Source organism: Aotus nancymaae, unplaced genomic scaffold, assembly GCF_030222135.1.
Source record: "Aotus nancymaae isolate 86718 unplaced genomic scaffold, 86718_ANA_hifiasm-v0.15.2.pri h1tg000004l, whole genome shotgun sequence".
Taxonomy (NCBI): Eukaryota; Metazoa; Chordata; class Mammalia; order Primates; family Aotidae; genus Aotus; species Aotus nancymaae.
The window spans coordinates 66,164,809-66,185,838 of NW_026988415.1; the positions used below are offsets into that span (position 1 = coordinate 66,164,809).

General features: G+C 34.9%; 1 protein-coding gene across 11 annotated transcripts in view; it reads left to right on the forward strand.

The window, feature by feature from the left end:
• ATRX (ATRX chromatin remodeler) overlaps window positions 1–21,030 on the forward strand; it is a 282,824-nt gene that overhangs the window by 90,252 nt on the left and 171,542 nt on the right. For 9 of the 11 annotated variants that reach the window (XM_064362920.1, XM_064362928.1, XM_064362917.1 and 6 more), the window contains 3 exons: window positions 2,137–2,204; window positions 2,540–5,616; window positions 10,884–10,956. In XM_064362920.1, coding sequence (XP_064218990.1) covers window positions 2,137–2,204; window positions 2,540–5,616; window positions 10,884–10,956 — 3,218 coding nt within the window. The remainder of the gene's footprint in view (window positions 1–2,136; window positions 2,205–2,539; window positions 5,617–10,883; window positions 10,957–21,030) is intronic. The other 2 variants (XM_064362921.1, XM_064362931.1) reach the window with 1 other exon arrangement.

Here is a 21,030-nt window from a genome sequence, read left to right on the forward strand (position 1 = left end):
TTTTTTGAGTTGGAGTTTTGCTCTCTCACCCAGGCTGGAGTGCAGTGGTGCGATCTTGGCTCACTGCAACATCTGACTCCTGGGTTCAAGCGATTCTCATCCCTTAGCCTCCCGAGTAGCTGGGATTACAGGTGCCCACCACCACAGTAGCTAATTTTTGTATTTTTAGTAGAGACAGGGTTTTACCCTGTTGACCAGGCTGGTCTTGAACTGACCTCAAGTGATCCACCCACCTCAGCTTCCCAAAGTGCTAGGATTACAAGTATGAACCACCACGCCCAGGCAGAAATCTTTTATAAACTTTTAAATAAGGAACAGTGGTACTTGATTGTATGGAAGTCTATTTCAGGGCATTAATTCTTGAGATAGTTGGATGTCTGGAAAATACAGACATTGGGTAGGTGGTAGTGCAGTGTTTTTTGTTTTTGTTTTTTTTTTTTAAGATGGAGTCTCACTTTGTTGCCCAGGCTGGAGTGTAGTGGTGTGATCTCTGCTCACTGCAACCTCTGCCTCCTGGTTCAAGTGATTCTCCTGCCTCAGCCTCCTGAGTAGCTGGGCTTACAGGCGCCTGTCACCACACCCGGCTGATTTTTGTATTTTTAGTAGAGAAGAGGTTTCACCATGTTGGCCAGGCTGGTCTTGAACTCCTGTTCTCAGGTGATCCACCCACCCCAGCCTCCCAAAGTGCTGAGATTATAGGCATGAGCCACTGCGCCCAGCTGGGGTAGTGCAATGTTTTTACTTTGAGTCTCTGAAACATGTACACATACTCCCTTTTTAAAAAAAAAATTTATTTTTAAAATTTTTGTGGGTACATGGTAGGTATATATATGGGGTACATGAGATGTTTTAATACGGGCATGCAATGTAAAATAAGCACATCATGGAGCATGGGGTATTCATCCCCTCAAGCATTTATCCTTTGAGTTTACAAGCAGTCTAATTATATTCTTTAAGTTATTTAAAAATGTATAATTAAGTTGGTATTGACTGTAGACACCCTATTGTGCTAGTAGGTCCTATTCTTTGTATTTTTTGGTACCCATTAACCTTCCCCACCTCCTCCCTAGCCCCTCACTACCTTTTCCAGCTTCTTGTAACCATCCTTTGTGACATCCTTCATAAGTTCATCCATGAGTTCAGTTGTTTTGATTTTTAGATACCACAAATAAGTGACAGCATGCGATGTTTGTACTTCTGTGCCTGGCTTATTTCACTTAACATGATGATCTCCAGTTCCATTCATGTTGTTGCAAATGACAGGATCTCATTTTTTTTATTGGCTGAATAGTACTCTATTGTATATACGTACCACATTTTATTTCTTTATGGGCAGTTGATGGGCAGTTAGGTTGCGTCCAAATCTTGGCTATTGTAGATGGTGGCCCAACAATCACAGGAGTGCCTGTATCTCTTCAGTATACTGATTTTCTTTCTTTTGTATATATATCTAGCAGTGGGATTGCTGGATCATATGGTATCTCAATTTTTAGTTTTTTGAGGAATCTCCAAACTGTTTTCTATGCTGGTTGTACTAATTTACATTCCCACCAACGGTGTATAAGGGTTCCCTTTCCTTCACATCCTTGCCAGCATTTGTTATTGCCTGTCATTTGGATATAAACCGTTTTAACTGGGGTGAGATGATAATCTTATTATAGTTTTGATTAACATTTCTCTGATAATCAACGATGGTGAGCAGCTTTTCATATGCCTGTTTATCATTTGTATGTTTTCTCTGGAGAAATGTGCAATCTAATCTTTTGCTCATTTTTTGATTGGATTATTTGAATTTTTTTCCTATAGAGTTGTTGGAGTTCCTTATATATTGTGGTTATTAATCCATTCTCAGATGGGTACTTTGCAAAATGTTTTCCCATTTTGTGGGTTGTCTCTTCATTTTGTTGAGTGTATCCTTTGCTGTGCAGAAGCTTTTTAACCTGATGTGTTTCCATTTGTCCATTTTTGCTTTGGTTGCCCGAGCTTGTTTGGTATTGCTCAATAAATCTTTGCCCATACCAGTGTCCTGGAGATTTTTCTCAGTGTTAATAAATACTTAAAAAAAAAAAGGTTTTTGTCCTTTGTGAATGTTACCAATTTTGAATAAAATTTCCCCTTCCTCTTTTCTTTTAATAGAATTGCTTTAAGTATTACATGAGTGATGATATTAGCCGTGACTCGGATGGAATGGATGAACAATGTAGGTAGGTAATATAGATGAGCTAACATTCAGTGTTACCTACTTTTGGGAGGAATTGTTACATAATCTTTTATGAGGTTTGTCTTTCATAGTATCATCACTGATGTCTTTAATGAAAAGTTGTTCTTTTCCATAAACCCTAGGTTTGTGTCTAGTTTAAGTTTCTAATAAAGACTAATCAGAGGACTTAAATTACTACTAAAATTACTGGCAGTAAAATTTAAATTGCATTATAATGAAGAGATTAAAATAAGTTTTGTTGGGAATTTTAATTTTTTTACGTATCTTTTCAGTTTCCTAAAAGAAGGGAATAATGTTTTAAACTTTAAAACATTTCAGATGGTGTGCGGAAGGTGGAAACTTGATTTGTTGTGACTTTTGCCATAATGCTTTCTGCAAGAAATGCATTCTACGCAACCTTGGTCGAAAGGAGTTGTCCACAATTATGGATGAAAACAACCAATGGTATTGCTACATTTGTCACCCAGAGCCTTTGTTGGACTTAGTCACTGCATGTAACAGTGTATTTGAGAATTTAGAACAGTTGTTGCAACAAAATAAGAAGAAGATAAAAGTTGACAGTGAAAAGAGTAATAAAGTATATGAACATACATCCCGATTTTCTCCAAAGAAGAATAGTTCAAATTGTAATGGAGAAGAAAAGAAATTAGATGATTCCTGTTCTGGCTCTGTAACCTACTCTTATTCAGCACTAATTGTGCCCAAAGAGATGATTAAGAAGGCAAAAAAACTGATTGAGACCACAGCCAACATGAACTCCAGTTATGTTAAATTTTTAAAGCAGGCAACAGATAATTCAGAAATCAGTTCTGCTACAAAGTTACGTCAGCTTAAGGCTTTTAAGTCTGTGTTGGCTGATATTAAGAAGGCTCATCTTGCTTTGGAAGAAGACTTAAATTTGGAGTTTCAAGCGTTGGAGGCTGTAAACAAAGAGAAAAATACCAAAGAGCATAAAGTCATAGATGCTAAGTTTGAAACAAAAGCAAGAAAAGGAGAAAAACCTTGTGCTTTGGAAAGGAAGGATATTTCAAAGTCAGAAGCTAAACTTTCAAGAAAACAGGTAGATAGTGAGCACATGGATCGGAATGTTCCAACAGAGGAACAAAGAGCAAATAAAAGTACCAGTGGTGAACATAAGAAATCTGATAGAAAAGAAGAACCTCAGTATGAACCTGCCAACACTTCTGAAGACTTAGACATGGATATTGTGTCTGTTCCTTCCTCAGTTCCAGAAGACATTTTTGAGAACCTTGAAACTGCTATGGAAGTTCAGAGTTCCGTTGATCATCAAGGGGATGGCAGCAGTGGAACTGAACAAGAACTGGAGAGTTCATCTGTAAAATTAAATGTTTCTTCAAAATACAACAGAGGAGGTATTAAATCAAAAAGTACAGCTAAAGTAACAAAAGAATTATTTGTTAAACTCACCCCTGTTTCCCTTTCTAATTCCCCAATTAAAGGTGCTGATTGTCAGGAAGTTCCACAAGATAAAGATGGCTATAAAAGTTGTGGTCTGAACCCCAAGTTAGAGAAATGTGGACTTGGGCAGGAAAACAGTGATAATGAGCATTTGGTTGAAAATGAAGTTTCATTACTTTTAGAGGACTCTGATCTTCGAAGATCTCCACGTGTAAAGACTACACCCTTGAGACGACAGACAGAAACCAACCCTGTAACATCTAATTCAGATGAAGACTGTAATGAAACAATTAAGGAGAATCAAAAACTATCAGTTCCAATGAGAAAAAAGGATAAGCGGAATTCTTCTGACAGTGCTATAGATAATCCTAAACCTAATAAATTACCCAAATCTAAGCAATCAGAGACTGTGGATCAAAATTCAGATTCTGATGAAATGCTAACAATCCTCAAAGAGGTAAGCAGGATGAGTCACAGTTCTTCTTCAGATACTGATATTAATGAAATTCATACAAATCATAAGACTTTGTATGAGTTAAAGACTCAGGCGGAAAAAGATGATAAAGGAAAAAGGAAACGAAAAAATTCTACATCTGGCTCAGATTTTGATATTAAAAAAGGCAAATCAGCCAAGAGCTGTATAATTTCTAAAAAGAAACGACAAACCCAATCTGAGTCTTCTAATTATGACTCAGAATTAGAAAAAGAGATAAAGAGCATGAGTAAAATCAGTGCTGCCAGAAACACGAGAAAAAGAATTCAAAATACAAAAGATTTTGACTCTTCTGAAGATGAAAAACACAACAAAGAGGGAATGGATAATCAAAGGCACAAAAGTTTGAAGACCTCACAAGGAGGATCATCTGATGATGCTGAAAGGAAACAAAAGAGAGAGAATTTTTCTTCAGCAGAAGGCACAATTGATAAAGACACGACCATCATGGGATTAAGAGATCGACTTCCTAAGAAGCAGCAAGCAAGTGCTTCCTCTGATAGTGTTGATAAGCTTTCTGGGAAAGAGGAGAGTTTCAATTCTTTGGAAGTCAAAAAGGTTGCTGAAACTAAAGAAAAGGGCAAGCATCTCAAAACCAAAACATGTAAAAAAGTACAGGATGGCTTATCTGACATTGCTGAGAAATTCCTAAAGAAAGAGCAGAGTGATGAAACTTCTGAAGATGATAAAAAGCATAGCAGAAAGGAAACTGAAGAAAAAGAAAAGAAAACTTCAGACTTTAAGAAAAAAGTAATTACAGTGGAACAACAGTATGAATCTTCATCTGATGGCACTGAGAAGTTACCTGAGCAAGAAGAAATTTGTCATTTTCCTAAGGGCATAAAACAAAATAAGACTGAAACAACTGATGGAGAAAAGAAAAGTAAAAAAATAAGAGAGAAAACTTCTAAAAAGAAGGATGAATTATCTGATTATGTTGAGAAGTCAACAGGGAAAGGAGATAGTTGTGACTCTTCAGAAGATAAAAAGAGTAAGAATGGAACATATGGTAGAGAGAAGAAAAGGTGCAAGTTGCCTGGAAAGAGTTCAAGGAAGAGACAAGATTGTTCCTCGTCTGATGCTGAGAAATATTCCATGAAAGAAGATGGTTGTAACTCTACTGATAAGAGACTGAAAAGAATAGAATTGAGGGAAAGAAGAAATTTAAGTTCAAAGAGAAATACTAAGGAAATACAAAGTGGCTCATCATCATCTGATGCTGAGGAAAGTTCTGAAGATAATAAAAAGAAGAAGCAAAGAACTTCAGCTAAAAAGAAGGCAGTCAATGTCAAGGAGAAAAAGAGAAACTCCTTAAAAACCAGCACTAAAAGGAAGCAAGCAGACATTACATCCTCATCTTCCTCAGATATAGAAGATGATGATCAGAATTCTATAGGCGAGGGAAGCAGTGATGAACAGAAAATTAAGCCTGTGACTGAGAATTTAGTGCTGTCTTCACATACTGGATTTTGCCAATCTTCAGGTATGCAAAAATAAATTAAAAATTTATAATTTGTAATTTCTCACTCTTGAATGAAGCTAATCAAATTTAGGGTTACTACTTAGGAGAATACCATTTAAAAATTATTTAGGACTTCATTAAAAAACATTTCCATTTATTTTTATGCTGCTGTTGGAAAATATTTTGAACACTGCTAGTATGCAGTATCAGGGACCTCAGATTTGTTGAGTAAATAACAAAATTTCTTTATCAATGTTTAGTGCTTTTTTTCTGGAATAATGAGCAATAGTTTATAAAGGAAAATCAGACTGGTGTCAGTAGTTCAGTTGCTATTTGTTTATATAATGGAAGTGAGTACTTGGTACTTGTATGACATGGTGTGTAAAATTTTAGCTGTCATACATATGGCTTTTTAAGTTTGAACAGATAACTGTTTGTCTCATGAAATCCCCTTTAATTATTTTTAATTTACCTCATTAAAATTCTTTATTGATGCTTATTAACTGGTTTCTAATGATATGGACAAATGTTTTTCTTTTAAAAGCATTGTCAAAATAAAGGAAGAAAGAAAATCCAAAAATTAGCTGGATTAGCCTACCCTAATGAGATAGAGTAGTAGGAACATTAAAGCTTGGGTCAGTTGGTGAATGAGATAAAGAAAAATAATTTTTAAAAGAAGTTTGTATTTTTAAAAAATCAGTTGTATAATAAATGTTTATTGGTCATTTGTCTTTTTTTTTTTTAAGTCAGTAAGACCTGTCAGTTAACTATGGATATTGAAAATTTATTTAAAAACTTCTATAAAGTAGGCTTTACATAAAACTGTATTTCCAACATAGGTAGAATTTAAGAATTTTTCCTTTCCATTCTTATGTTAGAGTTTTCAGTTTATTACAATTGGATTTTGATGGAATTAATTTGAATCTTGGCTTTTTCAAAAATTTTAATTTTTAATTTTGTAGAAATGAGGTCTCGCTATGTTGCCCAGGCTGGTCTTCAACTCCTGGCATCTAGCAGTCCTCCCACCTCAGCCCCTCAAAGTGTTGGAATTATAGGCATGAGCTACTGTGCCCAGCAAAATCTTGGTTTTTAATAAAACTTTACATTTCTTTTACGGAGTACTTATGACTTGACTTGAAAACCAAATGTGATATGCACAGTTTGTGCTTCAATTGAATGCCCTGCTTTATCAGATGACTAGATGGAGCTCTGTTTGTGTGGCTATTTTAACTTCAAGTTCATAGTTTCTTACCTAAAATTCTTGGGGTCTAATGTGTTTCAGAATATGCAACTGTTTGGTTTTTAGAAAAGTAATAGAGAGCAGTTACCATATATTTTATAAAAGCCCCAGTGGGGCCTGATGCAACACTACATAATCAAACACATAGCATTTCTGCAGCAAAACATTTGAAGATTCACATTTAAACAAATAAGCAATTTAGACCAGGTTTTGCTGCCAGATTGTCTTTGGTACTCTCTTTCAGAAACTTTCCGTTTTGAGACTGTTTTAGATTTCAGAATTACGTATAAAGGATTGTGGACTTATATTAAAAATATAGAATCTAAGTTACTTTGATGTCAAATCAGCGTTTTAGTTGTTGGGTTAGCTGTGAAAACCCTTCTTAAGGATTAGAGTTTAAGAATAATAAATTGTGTTTAAAAATTTAGCTAAAAATCCATTAAAATTATATGTTACTGAGCTAATTTTATTTCTGGTTTTATTTGTTTTAAACTTTGGAAAATTGGTTTCTGTGATGAAACAGTTTCACTGGTGAAATCAAAGTTTGATTTCAAATATTTTACTATTTTCATTTCTCAAGATCTCATTTGATTTATTGATACCTATCAAAGTTTCTATTACGTACCTCTCATGTTGAGAATTATTAATACTTAGTATAATAATTAGTATGCATTCATTAGGCCTTAAGAAGAGGTGATGATATATGGCAAATACTCAACTGATGCATTTCCTGATATTTACTTATCTCAACACTAATCTAGATCACTGTGTTCCATTTTGATTTATTTAACTTTGATCTGAAGGGCAAGTTGACTGATGGGGAGGTAAATTTTTTCTCAGGTGTGTGTATCAAGAGAAACTGAGAATTCCTCACTTCAGCAAATGCCAGTCCTTCAACTGCTTGGTGGAATAAGCGTTGTTGTTGAGATTTTCTTTACCCTAGATATTTTTGGGGACTAAGCTGATTATTTGGGATGAAATAAAAAAAAAGAAATTTGTTAGGGAATTTAACCTGTCAAAAATTGGGCCTTGTCAATTGAAACACTTAAGTAGACTAGAATATGAGTGCCTTGAAAATAAGCACGATGTAGAAAGTTCTGTTTTTAAAGATCAGTTTGAGCGTGAGTCAGTGTTACGATATTCCTTCAGAATTACATGCTTATATAAGCATGCTGCATTTATATACTCTTAGGTCTAACTTAATTTTAGGTCACTGTTTTAGGGGATTAAAAATCAAAAAAACCCTGCCCCCTATTGAGTTTGGAGGATTCCTGTTTATTCGAAATATTTGGGTATCATATTATAACTACAGTATTTTCCTAGAAATCGGGGCTTGGGTATGGCATAAATAACCAAGATGAAGAACATGCTCCTAGGAGATTGCAGTCTAATGTAAGACAGACATAGATGAATCATTTAAAAAGGTAACAGAAGAAAGATCTAAAACTATAATGGGGCCTGTAATCGCAGCTCTTTGAAAGGCCAAGGTGGACAGATTACCTGAGGTCAGAAGAGTAGCCTGGCCAATGTGCTGAAAACCCGTCTCTACTAAAAATACAAAAAAAAATTAGCCACGTGTGGTGGCACACACCTGTAATCCAGCTACTCGGGAGGTTGAGGCAGGAGAATTGCTTGAACCCAGGAGATGGGGATTGCAGTTAGCTGCGATTATGCCACTGCACTCAAGCCTGGGTGACAGAGCGAGACTTCATCTCAAAACAAAACAAAACAAAAAAACAATGACAACAACAACAAACTATGATGGGGCTACACACTAAGTGGCAAGTTACTAAGTATTTGGGGAAAGACTTAGGAGAACAGTTGGCATTTGAACTTCGAAGGATAGATCAAATTTTGAAAGGTGTGGTAAAGAGGGAATGACAGTACTATTACTAATGATACTTCATTTGAAGATTGGTCTGTTTGAATGAGATATTTATTGTGAGTTTGCTGGGATATTATGAAATCTCTTCTCTCATTCTTTTTTTTTTTTTTTTGAGTTGGAGTCTTACTCTGTCAACCAGGCTGGAGTGCAGTGGCGCAATCTCAGCTCACTGCAACCTCTGCCTGCCGAGTTCAAGTGATTCTCGTGCCGCAGTCTTGAGCTGAGATTACAGGCGAATGCCATCACACCTAATTTTTGTATTTTTAGTAGAGATGGGGTTTCTCTATGTTGGCCAGGCTGCTCTCGAACTCCTGACCTCAAGTGATCCACCTGCTTCAGCCTCCCAAAGTGTTGGCGTTACAGGCGTGAGTCACCACGCCTAGCCTTATTTAGTGTATTTCTATTCTTAGCCTGTAGGTGTCTGTTTTCTTTATAGATATTTTTCTTACATTTCTCCTCAACATTTTATTATGAAAAACATTTTAGTGTATACAAAAGCATCTACCATTAACATTATACTATATTTGCTTGATAACGTATCTGTATATCCTTCTGTCTATCCATCATTGTATCTTTTTTTTGCCTTTTTAGCTTTTTATTTTGCAATAATTATAAATCCACAGGAATTGGCAAAAAAAAAAAAAAATACAGGGAGATCTCAGATACCCTTCACTTAGTTTCCTTCAAGGATAATATTTTTTAACTATAGTGCAGTGTCATAACCAGAAAACTGAAGATTTATTCGGATTTCACCAGTTTCACATGCACTCATTTGTGTTTGTGTAAGTATAGTTCTATGCAGTTGTACCACATGTATATCTTTGTATAATCACCACCACAGCCAAGATATCAAACCTGTTCCATTATCACAAGGATCCCTTATGATACTGCTGTCTTTACCTCCATTCCTGACATCTGGCAACTAGTAGTCTGTTCTTCATCACTATAATTTTGCTATTTTGAAATGGAATCATGAAGCATATAACTTTTTTTTTTTAAAGATGGGGTTTCACCATGATGACCAGGCTGGTCTTGAACTCCTGACCTCAGGTGATCCACCCACCTCGGCCTCCCTAAGTGCTGGGATTACAGGCGTGAGCCACCGTGCCCGGCCCAGCATATAACCTTTTGAGATTGTTTTTTTCACTTAGTATAATGCCCTTGAAATCTTTGATGCATTTCAAATTAAATGGTAGACATCAGCATACTTCTCCCAAAATACTTAAGCATGCATAGTATTAACCTACAGTTTGATATTTCAGTTTATTTTTCTTTTGAAGTGAAATTTATATAGAATAAAATGCCCAAATCTTATGGATTTTTTTTTTTTTTAGACAGAGACTTGCTTTGTTACCCAGGCTAGAGTGCAGTGATGCGTTCTGCCTCACTGCAACCTCTGCTTCCCGGATTCAAGTGGTTTTCCTGCCTCAGTCTCCCTAGTAGCTGGATTGCAGGCGCACACCACCATGCCTGGCTGATTTTTGTATTTTTAGTAGAGATGGGGTTTCACCATGTTGACCAGGCTGGTCTGGAACTCTTGACCTCAAGTGATCCACCAGCTTCAGCTTCCCAAAGTGTTAGGACTACAGGCGTGAGCCACCTCACCCGGCCCTCTTTAGATTTTTAATCAAAAGACAGAATTGTAGCTTTTTAAAAGGAAATAAGTTTTACTGTACTTAACTGTATCTCTGGGTAACTCAGGTCACAAATACCATACACATTCAACTGCATTTTAAAATTAATTGCTACTACCAAAATATTATTACCAGTTTTGCTATTCTTCAAAGATATAGCATAAATTAGACATCTGTTAATGTCAAAATTAAAATGTACCAGTACAAAGTTATTGTGGCAAGAGACTTAACGCTAATATGATGGTTGTTGATACAGAATTGTTACTGAAAAGGGTGAAATTTAAAGCCCTTGTGCCCTGTGAAGAAATTCTGAAATATATAAGATCCAACTATTTATCATTTTACTGGTGTCACTTCATAAAAATCCTGTTATGTTTTCTATAAGAATGCTTTTTACTCATATTTTGGATTCCAGAGTTTAGATCCCACTTAGTTTGCTTTAAAGTTTTTGGCTTTCAGTTTTATTTTACATGGTTTTAATTATATAGCTTATTTAAAGCTAATTTTAAGTACACTTTTTTTCCTCAAGGAGATGAAGCCTTGTCTAAATCAGTGCCTGTCACAGTGGATGATGATGATGACGACAATGATCCTGAGAATAGGTATGATTCCATCTGTAAGGACTTTAAAAAGATTATAACACACCCTAGGCATGGGCACAAACAGCAGCAACGGAACAGCAAGCAGGTTGTAAAAACCAGGAGTGCCTGCCTTAGAAAGACTCGCTCACAGTCTTCCTGCAAGTTTGAAAGGCCAGAAAATGGGCTAAAACTCAGAAACCTTGAGAGAAAGTAAATATTATTTACACACCTAGCATAGGGTGTGTTATAAATACAGAACTGTCAATTTTATGTTTCTATGTAAACTGTGATAATTTTTTGGAATATTTTAATTTTGACAGATTATTGATGAAAGTAAATATTTCAATAAATTGGTGACAACAGACATCTCCTCTATATATGACTATTGTTAATTGCCATCCAGTATGATGGTCCTATTTATTAAGGCCTGTTGAGAATAAACAAAAAGAGAGATTACTCAGATTTTTAAGATTAAGAAATTGCTTTCAAAATAAGTGTCAATTTACAAGGTATCTAGACTGAGTTAGAGTTTAACCAGTTTTCAAATAAAATAGAAATACACAGTATGAGAGCATTAACTTTAATAAGACTTAATAGGTTTAAATGTGAAAAGTGTAGCCTATACAGATATACTCAAGTAAGGGATGGCTGGGTAATGGAAAAAAAAAAAAAAAGACACTATCATAGTAGTGAAGAATAAGGAAAACAAAGATATTAATGAATATAGCTATAATATTTCAACATATCTTTTAAACACTTCCTGGACAATAGCATACCCCATGCTCATAATCTTCAACAAGAAGATCGTGTGGTATAGTGCATGGAATTTTGGAATAATTGGCATAAGGATATCTGACTTCTAATATTTTTAACAGCTGTCTGTGTCATCATGGGCAAATTATTTTACTTTTTGTCATAAATTTGCTATCTTTAAGAAGAAAAAGTTAGGTAAAATTTTCTCTAATACTAGTACCAAAAGATCCATGATAGATTTGAGATGATTTCATGAAAGAGAACTACATTAACCATTCACTTATTCTTAATAGTAAGTTCTAACATTAAAAAAAATCAAAATATACATGTAATTTTTTGTCATAATTTTGTAAGAAATTAATTGAGTTAGTAAATGTCCTGGGGTCAGCCATTAGTCTAGCTCTTTTATATCTTGCTGATGCTGTTAGGTTTCTTTGTTTCAAATATCAGCATTCTGCTAAGTAACAGAAGAACGTTTTTATTAAGGGAATGAACAGGTTTTTTTTACACTTTTGAATAGAGCTTAATTGTGGACACAAAGGTTCAGATTCTGCCGGCCTACTTTTTAAAATTTAAAAATGTATATCCAATTATTTTATGGGATAGGTGGTAGGTTCCAGAATGGAGTGGTAAGGGCATACAGTTTATTCATCAGGGATTTTATATAATATCATCACAGCCAGATACTGAAAACAATTAAAATTTTACTCTCTTTTAAAATACTTTAATTTTTCTTTATTTATGTTTGCTACTATTTGTTTTTCTATATATCATGAGACCTCAAATGTTACTCAAAGACTAATGTTTAAAACATTCTATATCTTAATTTAACTGTGAATGATTTAATTTCATATTTAACCACCAAATAAGAGTATTGTTAAGGTATAATTTTTTGTGTGTGTTAGAGCTTGTCAAGATATAAATACCATTTTCAACTTTTAAGTTACCTGGTTGAATCTTTCTGTAACTGGCAAGTATCTTATTGGAAAGTATCTTTAATTCCATTTTGAATTTGTGATTAAAAAGTAAAACCCTGTTGAGTACTTTTGAGAAGAAACGAATTTTATCTTGAGCATGTCTCTCTATACTCAGTTTAATGTGTTTTTATAAAATATACAATTTACTAACTTTAATATTCACTATACCAAAGAGATATCTAATACTCATGGGTTATCTAGTCATGATGGGGATACAAATAACCTTCTTGCACTATTTTAGTATAGATTCTATATTGAGCATATTTGAATATTCACTAAGCAACCTGAAAAATTCATTTGCAGGGGCTGGGTGTAGTGGCTCACACCTGTAATCCCAGTGCTTTGGGAGGCCGAGGCGGGTGGATCACCTGAGCTTGGGAATTTGAGAACAACCTGAGCAACATGGAGAAACCCCGTCTCTACTAAAAATACAAAAATTAGCAGAGCTTGGTGGCATATGCCTGTAATTCCAGCTATTTGGGAGGGTGAGGCAGGAGAATCGCTTGAACCCGAGAGGCGGAGGTTGCGGTGAGCTGATTCTTGCACCATTGCACTCCAGCCTGGGCAACAAGAGTGAAACTTCATCTCAAAAAAGAAAAAAAAAAGTTCATGTGCAGATCATGTCTACGTCTTAGAATTATTTTTCCAACTTACTAACTTTTGACAGGTTATAGTTTGATAGATAGCATATTGTAATTATATGTAAATTTGTACACAATTGTGTATAAATTGTGTATAAATCTTATATGCTTTGCCTTTTTAGCAGTATTGTAATACATTTTCAGTGTTGGTACTTATGAAGAGGCAAATAGTGTGTTACTGAAAATGCTTAACTATTTGGATGCAATAAATTTGTGGAAAACTGTTTTCTTGTTCAAGCATTTAATTTTAATAATAATGTTACTTTTTTTAATCATGAGAGTTGAAGTAATTTGTTACTATGTTACAGAGTCTAGTTTGTAGCCAAAGAAGTTTTGAAATTTTGAAATTTAGGACATAAATACTTTTAATTCCCCTAACACACATGTATATATATTTGTGTGAAAGTTTTGCAACAGATTTAACTATTATTTACTTTTTCTATTTTAAAGCTGTGATAGCTTTTGAAGGCATTTAAAAAATTTAGTCATATCCTGAATATTTTAGTAAATGTGGCTAAATTTCTGTTTTCACATACTATTAAGTAGCGTCACTTATATTTGAAGGTAAATGTATACTATTATGAGATAGAGTGCTCTAACCTGTAAATTAATTTCTATTTAATTGCATTTACTTAATGAACAGGGACAAAATATTATAGATTGATCAACCCTTGTATGTTTCTGGTTTAGCTTTTTATAAAAAAGATGTAGACTAATCATATATTTTGAATTTTACATAACTGAAAATTTATTTCAAATTTTAGAGCTTAGGCTTAATGTAATTTTTCAATGGCTGAATAATAATACCAAATAGATTGTCAGGTTTTAAAATTTATACACACAATTTTAAAGTCATATATTTGAATGTGCTGTTAGGGTAGTGTTTCTTTGGCCTTTCAAATACCTGTTAGTTGCATTTTAAATTGGTTCTTTGAAAAGACATCCATTTATATAATTTATTATGCTTTCAGTAATTAGGCTGGCATTGAAAATATATAATTCCTTTATGTGTTCAATATAACTGGGGATATTTTGACCCAACATTTTCTAATAATATCATATATTTTACTATCTGTACTGTGTGTGAACCTCAAGTAATAAGATAGTAGTGTGTTCAAGTTTTAGCAGTATTAGTTTTGAGATTATTAAACTACGATTGTCTTTAGAGATTGCATAGCGAGCAATCACTGAAGGGACCATTTATCCCAAAGAATTATTATCTTTTGAAATTTCTTTATTTGTTTATTTTGCAGGATGTGAAAAATATTTAAAATTGAGCTTTTGAGAGCAAAATACCAAATTGCTAGGTTTTTCTAAATAAGCATTCTTTTTCCCTGACAACTTTGACTAAGAGCTGAGATTTCTACATGGATGTCTGCTCCCTTATCAAACACATTTACTTTATTGTTGAAATATGCTTAATTGGGTAAAGTAATACTCCACATTTTTTTCTCATAATTTCTCTGTGGGTGCGACTAAATGCTTTTTTTCATAAAAGCAAAATTTGATGTGGAGATTGCTTAAAAAAATTGTCCCATTGTTAATAGATGTTCTATTTAATTATAGTGGGACTAGACCATAGTATTTTAAATTTCCAAGTATTGTATCATTTGATAATAATTTTGTGTTTCAAACTAGAAAATATGCTAATGATTTTTTTTCCCCACTGGCTTGGTGTGGGTATTGTGTTGATGAAGACTCTGTACTGTTAATCCAACATATTTTTGGAAGAAACTAATGATTTCTGGATGTTATTTATGCCTGAGAAGATACTTAATGATTGTTTACCTGATTTCAGCAAAATTAATGGCATGGGTATATCACAGGTCCCTTAATCATTTGATTTCCACTTGACTTTCGTTTTAAACACTTTTTCAAATGTCTTTTTCCTACACATGTTTTCTATTCTCTATGCAAATGTGCTAAATTTGGAATAATTTTTTTGTTTTTTTTTTCTTGTGGTAGTTCTGTTTGGTTAGCAAAACTTCTTTGATTCTCTTTTATTGTACTTGAAAAACAAAGGTAGCATTTTAAATTAAGTATTTTACTTGTTTTTCCATTTGAGTAAGGGTTTTAAATATCTAGCAATTTTAAGGTAATTTTTTTTTCAATTTCCCTTGTCTAATAGTGCAGGTAAGTATTGCAAGTCATTTAAGTATAACACAGGTGTCCAGCCAGTAGATAGTATCTACTTGTAGATATCTAAACTGGCTGTAGTTGTTACTGGTTTTCTTTTTTATACTAGAATTCCCAGTAGGGAAAGAAATATGATGTGTAGTGGTGACCTTTGTTCTTCTGTGCTCAAGATTTAAACATTATAATCAGCGTTTCTTTCTTGTTCTCTGTTCTTTGGTGATATTGGGACTTACAGGAAATAAGAAATAGGTCTTCCTCAAAAAAAAAAAAAAAAAACCCAAAGGAAGAGGAGGAGAGAGTCTGGATTTCTAGGGTTAGCAAAAGTGATTCATTTTTCTGACTTAATATCCTTTGTCTTTAACTTTGAAATTTCAAAATGGAGATGAGTAAATTCTCTGTTTTCATTTTTCAAGTATAAATGTATTGAACTAATTATTTAATATCAAATTTCGTATATTAATTTGAATGTATTTTTTCTTGTTAAAATTCTTCTAAAACTTTTAGATTTTTATATAAAATCAGGGAATACACATTTTATAATTCAGACCTTTTGAAACATGAATCTATATATGAATTATTAATAACTGTCGGTTCTTATTTATTTTTCTTATCCTAAGGTTTTTTTTAAAAAGTCATTTGATATTAATTTTGCTGGTACCCTCACCAAAAAGGATACAGAGTTACTTTTCATTAATGACCCACATTGTAGGATTTGTGACTGAAAAAGTGTTCCAAACCATTGTTTAGCTTTTTGATTGTTTGGTGACTTCATTATTATCTCATGAATTCCACCATTTTGGGGTATAGATCATTATGCCATATGTGTATGTATGTGTGTGTATTATTATTATTATTATTATTATTTTTTTTTTTTTGAGTCAGAGTCTCATTCTGTCACCCAGTCTGGAGTGCAATGGTGCAATCTTGACTCACTGCAGCCTCCACCTCCCTGGTTCAAGCAATTCTTCTGCCTCAGCTTCCTGAATAGCTGGGATTAAAGGTGCCTGCCACCACGCCCAGCTAATTTTTGTATTTTTAGTAGAGACAGCGTTTCACCATGTTAGCCAGGCTGGTCTTGAACTCCTGACCTCAAGTGATCTGCCTGCCTTGGCCTCCCAAAGTGCTGGGATTATAGGCGTGAGCCACCGCGCCCAGCTAGTCATAGTTTTAATGGAAAACTTAATACCAAGATACTAATTTTAAACCCGAGTTAAAATATATACTAATACATAAATCTTGAATAATTCTGTAACTGTTTTTTTTTCTTGAGATGGAGTCTCGCTTTGTCACCCAGGCTGGAATGCAGTGGCATGATCTCTGCTCACTGTGACCTCTGCCTCCTGGGTTCAAGCAGTTCTCCTGCCTCAGCCTCCCGAGTAGCTGGGACTACAGGCGCCCACCATCACGCCAGGCTAATTTTTGTAGTTTTAGTAGAGATGGAGTTTTGCCATGTTGGCCAGGCTGGTCTCGAACTCCTGACCTCAGGTGATTCACCTGCCTTGGCCTCTCAAAGTGCTGGGATTACAGGTATGAGCCATCGTACCTGGCCACGTTTTGTTTTTTAATTTCCTATCCCCTAAATATATGGCATTTATTAAAACAAAGCCTCACACCCTACTAAAATATTTAACATTCCTTGACTATACGCCTTTGAATTATTTTACATATCAACCTTTAAAATATGGTATGATGCTTTAGGACTACATATACTTAGGTATCTCTAAAGAGCATGCATTTAGACCCATTATCTTATTTAGAATTCTGTTAAGTACTCTATTATGATATTGTTCACAAAAACCAATTTTTAAGCAAATTTTATCACCTTGTTTATGGATGCCCAGTATTTTGGCCTTCTAAAAATGTTTTTTTTTCCAGCAGTTTTCTTCAAACCTGTCCTGAGAAACTCTTAAAAGATAAAATGGTAGTTGTATAATGTATCTCAGATGACCGTTCAGTGCATTTTAGAGTGTATACTGGACTAAATATATTTAAAACTCCTTTTATAATTTTTAAAAAAATCAAGCTGAGTGCAGTGGCTCACACTTGCAGTCCCAGCGCTTTGGGAGGCTGTGGTGGGAGGATCGATTGAGGCCAGGAGTTCAAGATCAGCCTGGGCAACATAGTGAGACCCTGTCTGTACTTAAAAAAAAAATTAACCGGGCACGGTGGCACATGCCTGTAGTCCCAGCTACTCAGGATACTGAGGCAGAAGGATGGCTTTAGCCCAGGAGTTCAAAGTTACAGGGATCTATGTTTGTGCCACTACATTCTAACCTGGGCAACAGAGCAAGACCCTGTTTCTAAAATAAAAAAAAATGAAAGCTTGAATTCTTGAATTTCTAAATACGTAAATTTGAAATACGTGAAATACATATATCTTTAAAAACGGGGACTGGGTGCCGTGGCTCACACCTATAATCCCAGCACTTTGCGGGGCCGAGGTGGGTGAGTTACCTGAAATCAGGAGTTTGAGATCACCTTGGTCAGCATGGTGAAACCTCGTTTCTACTAAAAATACAAAAATTAGCCGGGTGTGCTAGCGCGTACCTGTAGTCCCAGCTACTCAGGAGGCTGAGGCAGGAGAATCGCTTGAACCTGGGAGGCGGAAGTTGCTGTGAGCTGAGATCGCGCCACTGCACTCCATCCTGGGCGACAGAGCAAGACTCTGTCTCAAAAAAAAAAAGGGACCATATGTATTTGCCCAGGCACTGATTAGCACACAAGTGTTACAAGTACAGGGTATAGTGCTGGCACAGTAAAATTAATAGCTGATTGGGATTTAGGATCTTAGGTTCTACTCCTGACTTTGCCAATAGTTAGCTTTGTTTCTTTGGCTAAGTCATTCCTTATGTCTAGGCCTATTTCCTTATCTGTAAAATGACAAAGCTGTACTCTAAGGTTCATCTTTCTAGCTCTAACATGTTGTATTGCTTTTGTTATGGCTCTAAAAAGCTCCCTGGTGCAAGAGATCCTTCTCTTGATTGCTTTTTAAGAAACTCAACATTTCGAATTACTCATTTATCTATCAACAAGAGGTGGTTTACTTTCCTTTCCTGTTTGAGTGCTTAAAGAAGAGACACTACTCATTTCCTTTATAGATAGTATTGGAGTTAATAAAGGCTTTCTTGGCTTTCTCCTGTTTTTTATTTTTTTTGGTTTGGTTTGTTTTTTGTTTTTTTCTGATTGCTTGTTTGTCATTGTGTTGTTGGGCTTACTTCTTATTTTATTTGTGCTTTCTTTTAGTAATGGTGTTATCTTGGTGTTCATTATGTACTTTGGAAGACTTAGTATATGTGGGTTTTGGGGTCCTATTTATTTTCTCATGTACCAGTTCCGATCATTGTTTGTTTGTGGGTTTTACCCTTCCTCCCATATTGTTTTGCTTTCTCCCCCTCTCCCTTCCCTCCCTTTCAGGAAAATGGAGGAGTGGCTCCATTACTTCTGGCTCTGCCCAGGTTTTCTGCCACAAGAGTGGCACGGCCTGTGCCTCTAATGCTTCTGATAGAGTCGTGACTGCTTTGGATTCTACACCTGCCCCAAGATGTAATATTGAGCATTGAGATTCCAGGGGCAGTACTTCGTCCTGGAAAGCCTCAAGAAAGGAAACTTCAGAGCAAACAGAATCAACTAGGGATCATGACTATACATCCATCACATGCATACCAGCATGGGTCCAGCCGAGGCCTCCAAAATGATGCTTTGCCAGCCTCAGCTGGTTCTCAAGTGATGATATCCTTGAAGTCTCTGTGGCCCGTGACTCCAGAGTTAAGGTAGTGGAGTTTCCCTTTAAAGCATCTCACAGCAGGCTTTGTAGATGGGACACATCTCACTTCAACATGCTTGCTGACTGCTCAGGTTGAAAATCAACCTCAGCCCTTAGGTCTGTTAAATTAAGTTCTAATTTTGAAATGTAGGTTATTAGGTTATAGGCTAGGTTTATGGTAGACTGGGTTTTTGACATAGTAGACTTCAGTAATAACTTATACAAAATGATTCAACTTATTCTTTTTAGGGCTTAATTTACGTAGCTATAAATTAGGTTTTCCTTTGGTTAAAAGGTATTAGAGGGCAAAAATAAAATCTTTTAGCCAGGTAGTCTCCATCACTCTGTATGTAATTTGTGATTTGGAGAAAAATGACCTGAAGTTCGTAATTTTTTGGCTTTTGAATGTACTATGATTGTTCTATATGTTATGATCTTACTGAGGGTTGTCGCTGAGTTGTTATTCTACGGTATGTGGATCTGATTTCACTTCCTATGATTTATTAATAGATACACAATTGTATCTTATTTCATGTACATCTTATTTCTTAGTCTCCTGACAATCCAGAACTTGAGAATGCATTAAGTGGGTTTACATATTGTGACCTTCCTTCGATTTTTTAGTAGACATATTCTTTGGAGACTAGAATTTGAAAGAAGAAAAATTACATGATTTCCTACAATTAACAACCAAATCTTTATATTTAATAGGAATTTTTAAGACTTTTTTTGAACTTGAAATCAGGTTGTTGAACTAACCTTTCAAGTAACTAGATTAGGAATTGTATTTTTGTTGGCTGTTCCACCCAAATGCTGATATGAGAGATCTCCTTATACTTGCAAGTAAACTATGTTTTCCCATTTCTAATCTAGTATCCAATGCTTCATATATATTACACACACACACACACACACACACACACACATTTATTCATCCCAAATTCATTATTCATATAGTTTGAGGAAGTTTTTTCTGGTTCATGAGAAGTGACAATGTGTAGTATTATTAAAGATGGTTTTAATATATACCAACAGAAAAAAAAATGCTATGCCAGAAATTTGCTACTAATGTTTTATTTTAGTGTCCTCTAGTCTTTAGAGATATACAAATTAAAATTTTTTTTTTAAATAAAATAGAACTATATTGTGGTTAATAAATTACTTTTTAACTTAATAAATACTGTCTATCTTAATCTTATTTAGAATATCATTTTAATTTCTACATCTTATTTTATGATTCATGTGATAACACTAATTAGTTTCTGATATTGTTTAAATGTTTTCTCACTCTTTGCTATTGCAGACAACATTGTAATAAATATCCATGACTTGTTTTTTTTTGTTGTTGTTGAGACAGAGTTTTGTTCTTGTTGCCCAGGCTGGAGTGCAATGGCATGATCTCAGCTCACTGCAACCTCCGCCTCCCAGGTTCAAGTGATTCTCCTGCCTCCACCTCCAGAGTAGCTGGGATTGCAGGCGTGCACCACCACGCCCAGCTAATTTTCATATTTTTAGTAAAGACAGGGTTTGCCACGTTGGCCAGGCTAGTATTGAACTCTGGACCTCAGGTGATCCACTCACCTCGGCCTCCCAAACTGCTGGGATTACAGGCATGAGCCACCACGCCTGGCTGAATTTTTTTTTTTAAAAAGATGATTTTAGAGAATTTTTCCAGAAAGATATATTTCTTCAATTTATAAAGTGCTTCAATTTATTCTAAAACTGTTTCCTAATTTGGGGAGGGTATGTTGTAAATTCTTTATTTTATAAAATGATTAAGATAAATGGACTTTGAGTTTAAATTTCTTTTTTTGGCAAAATGAAA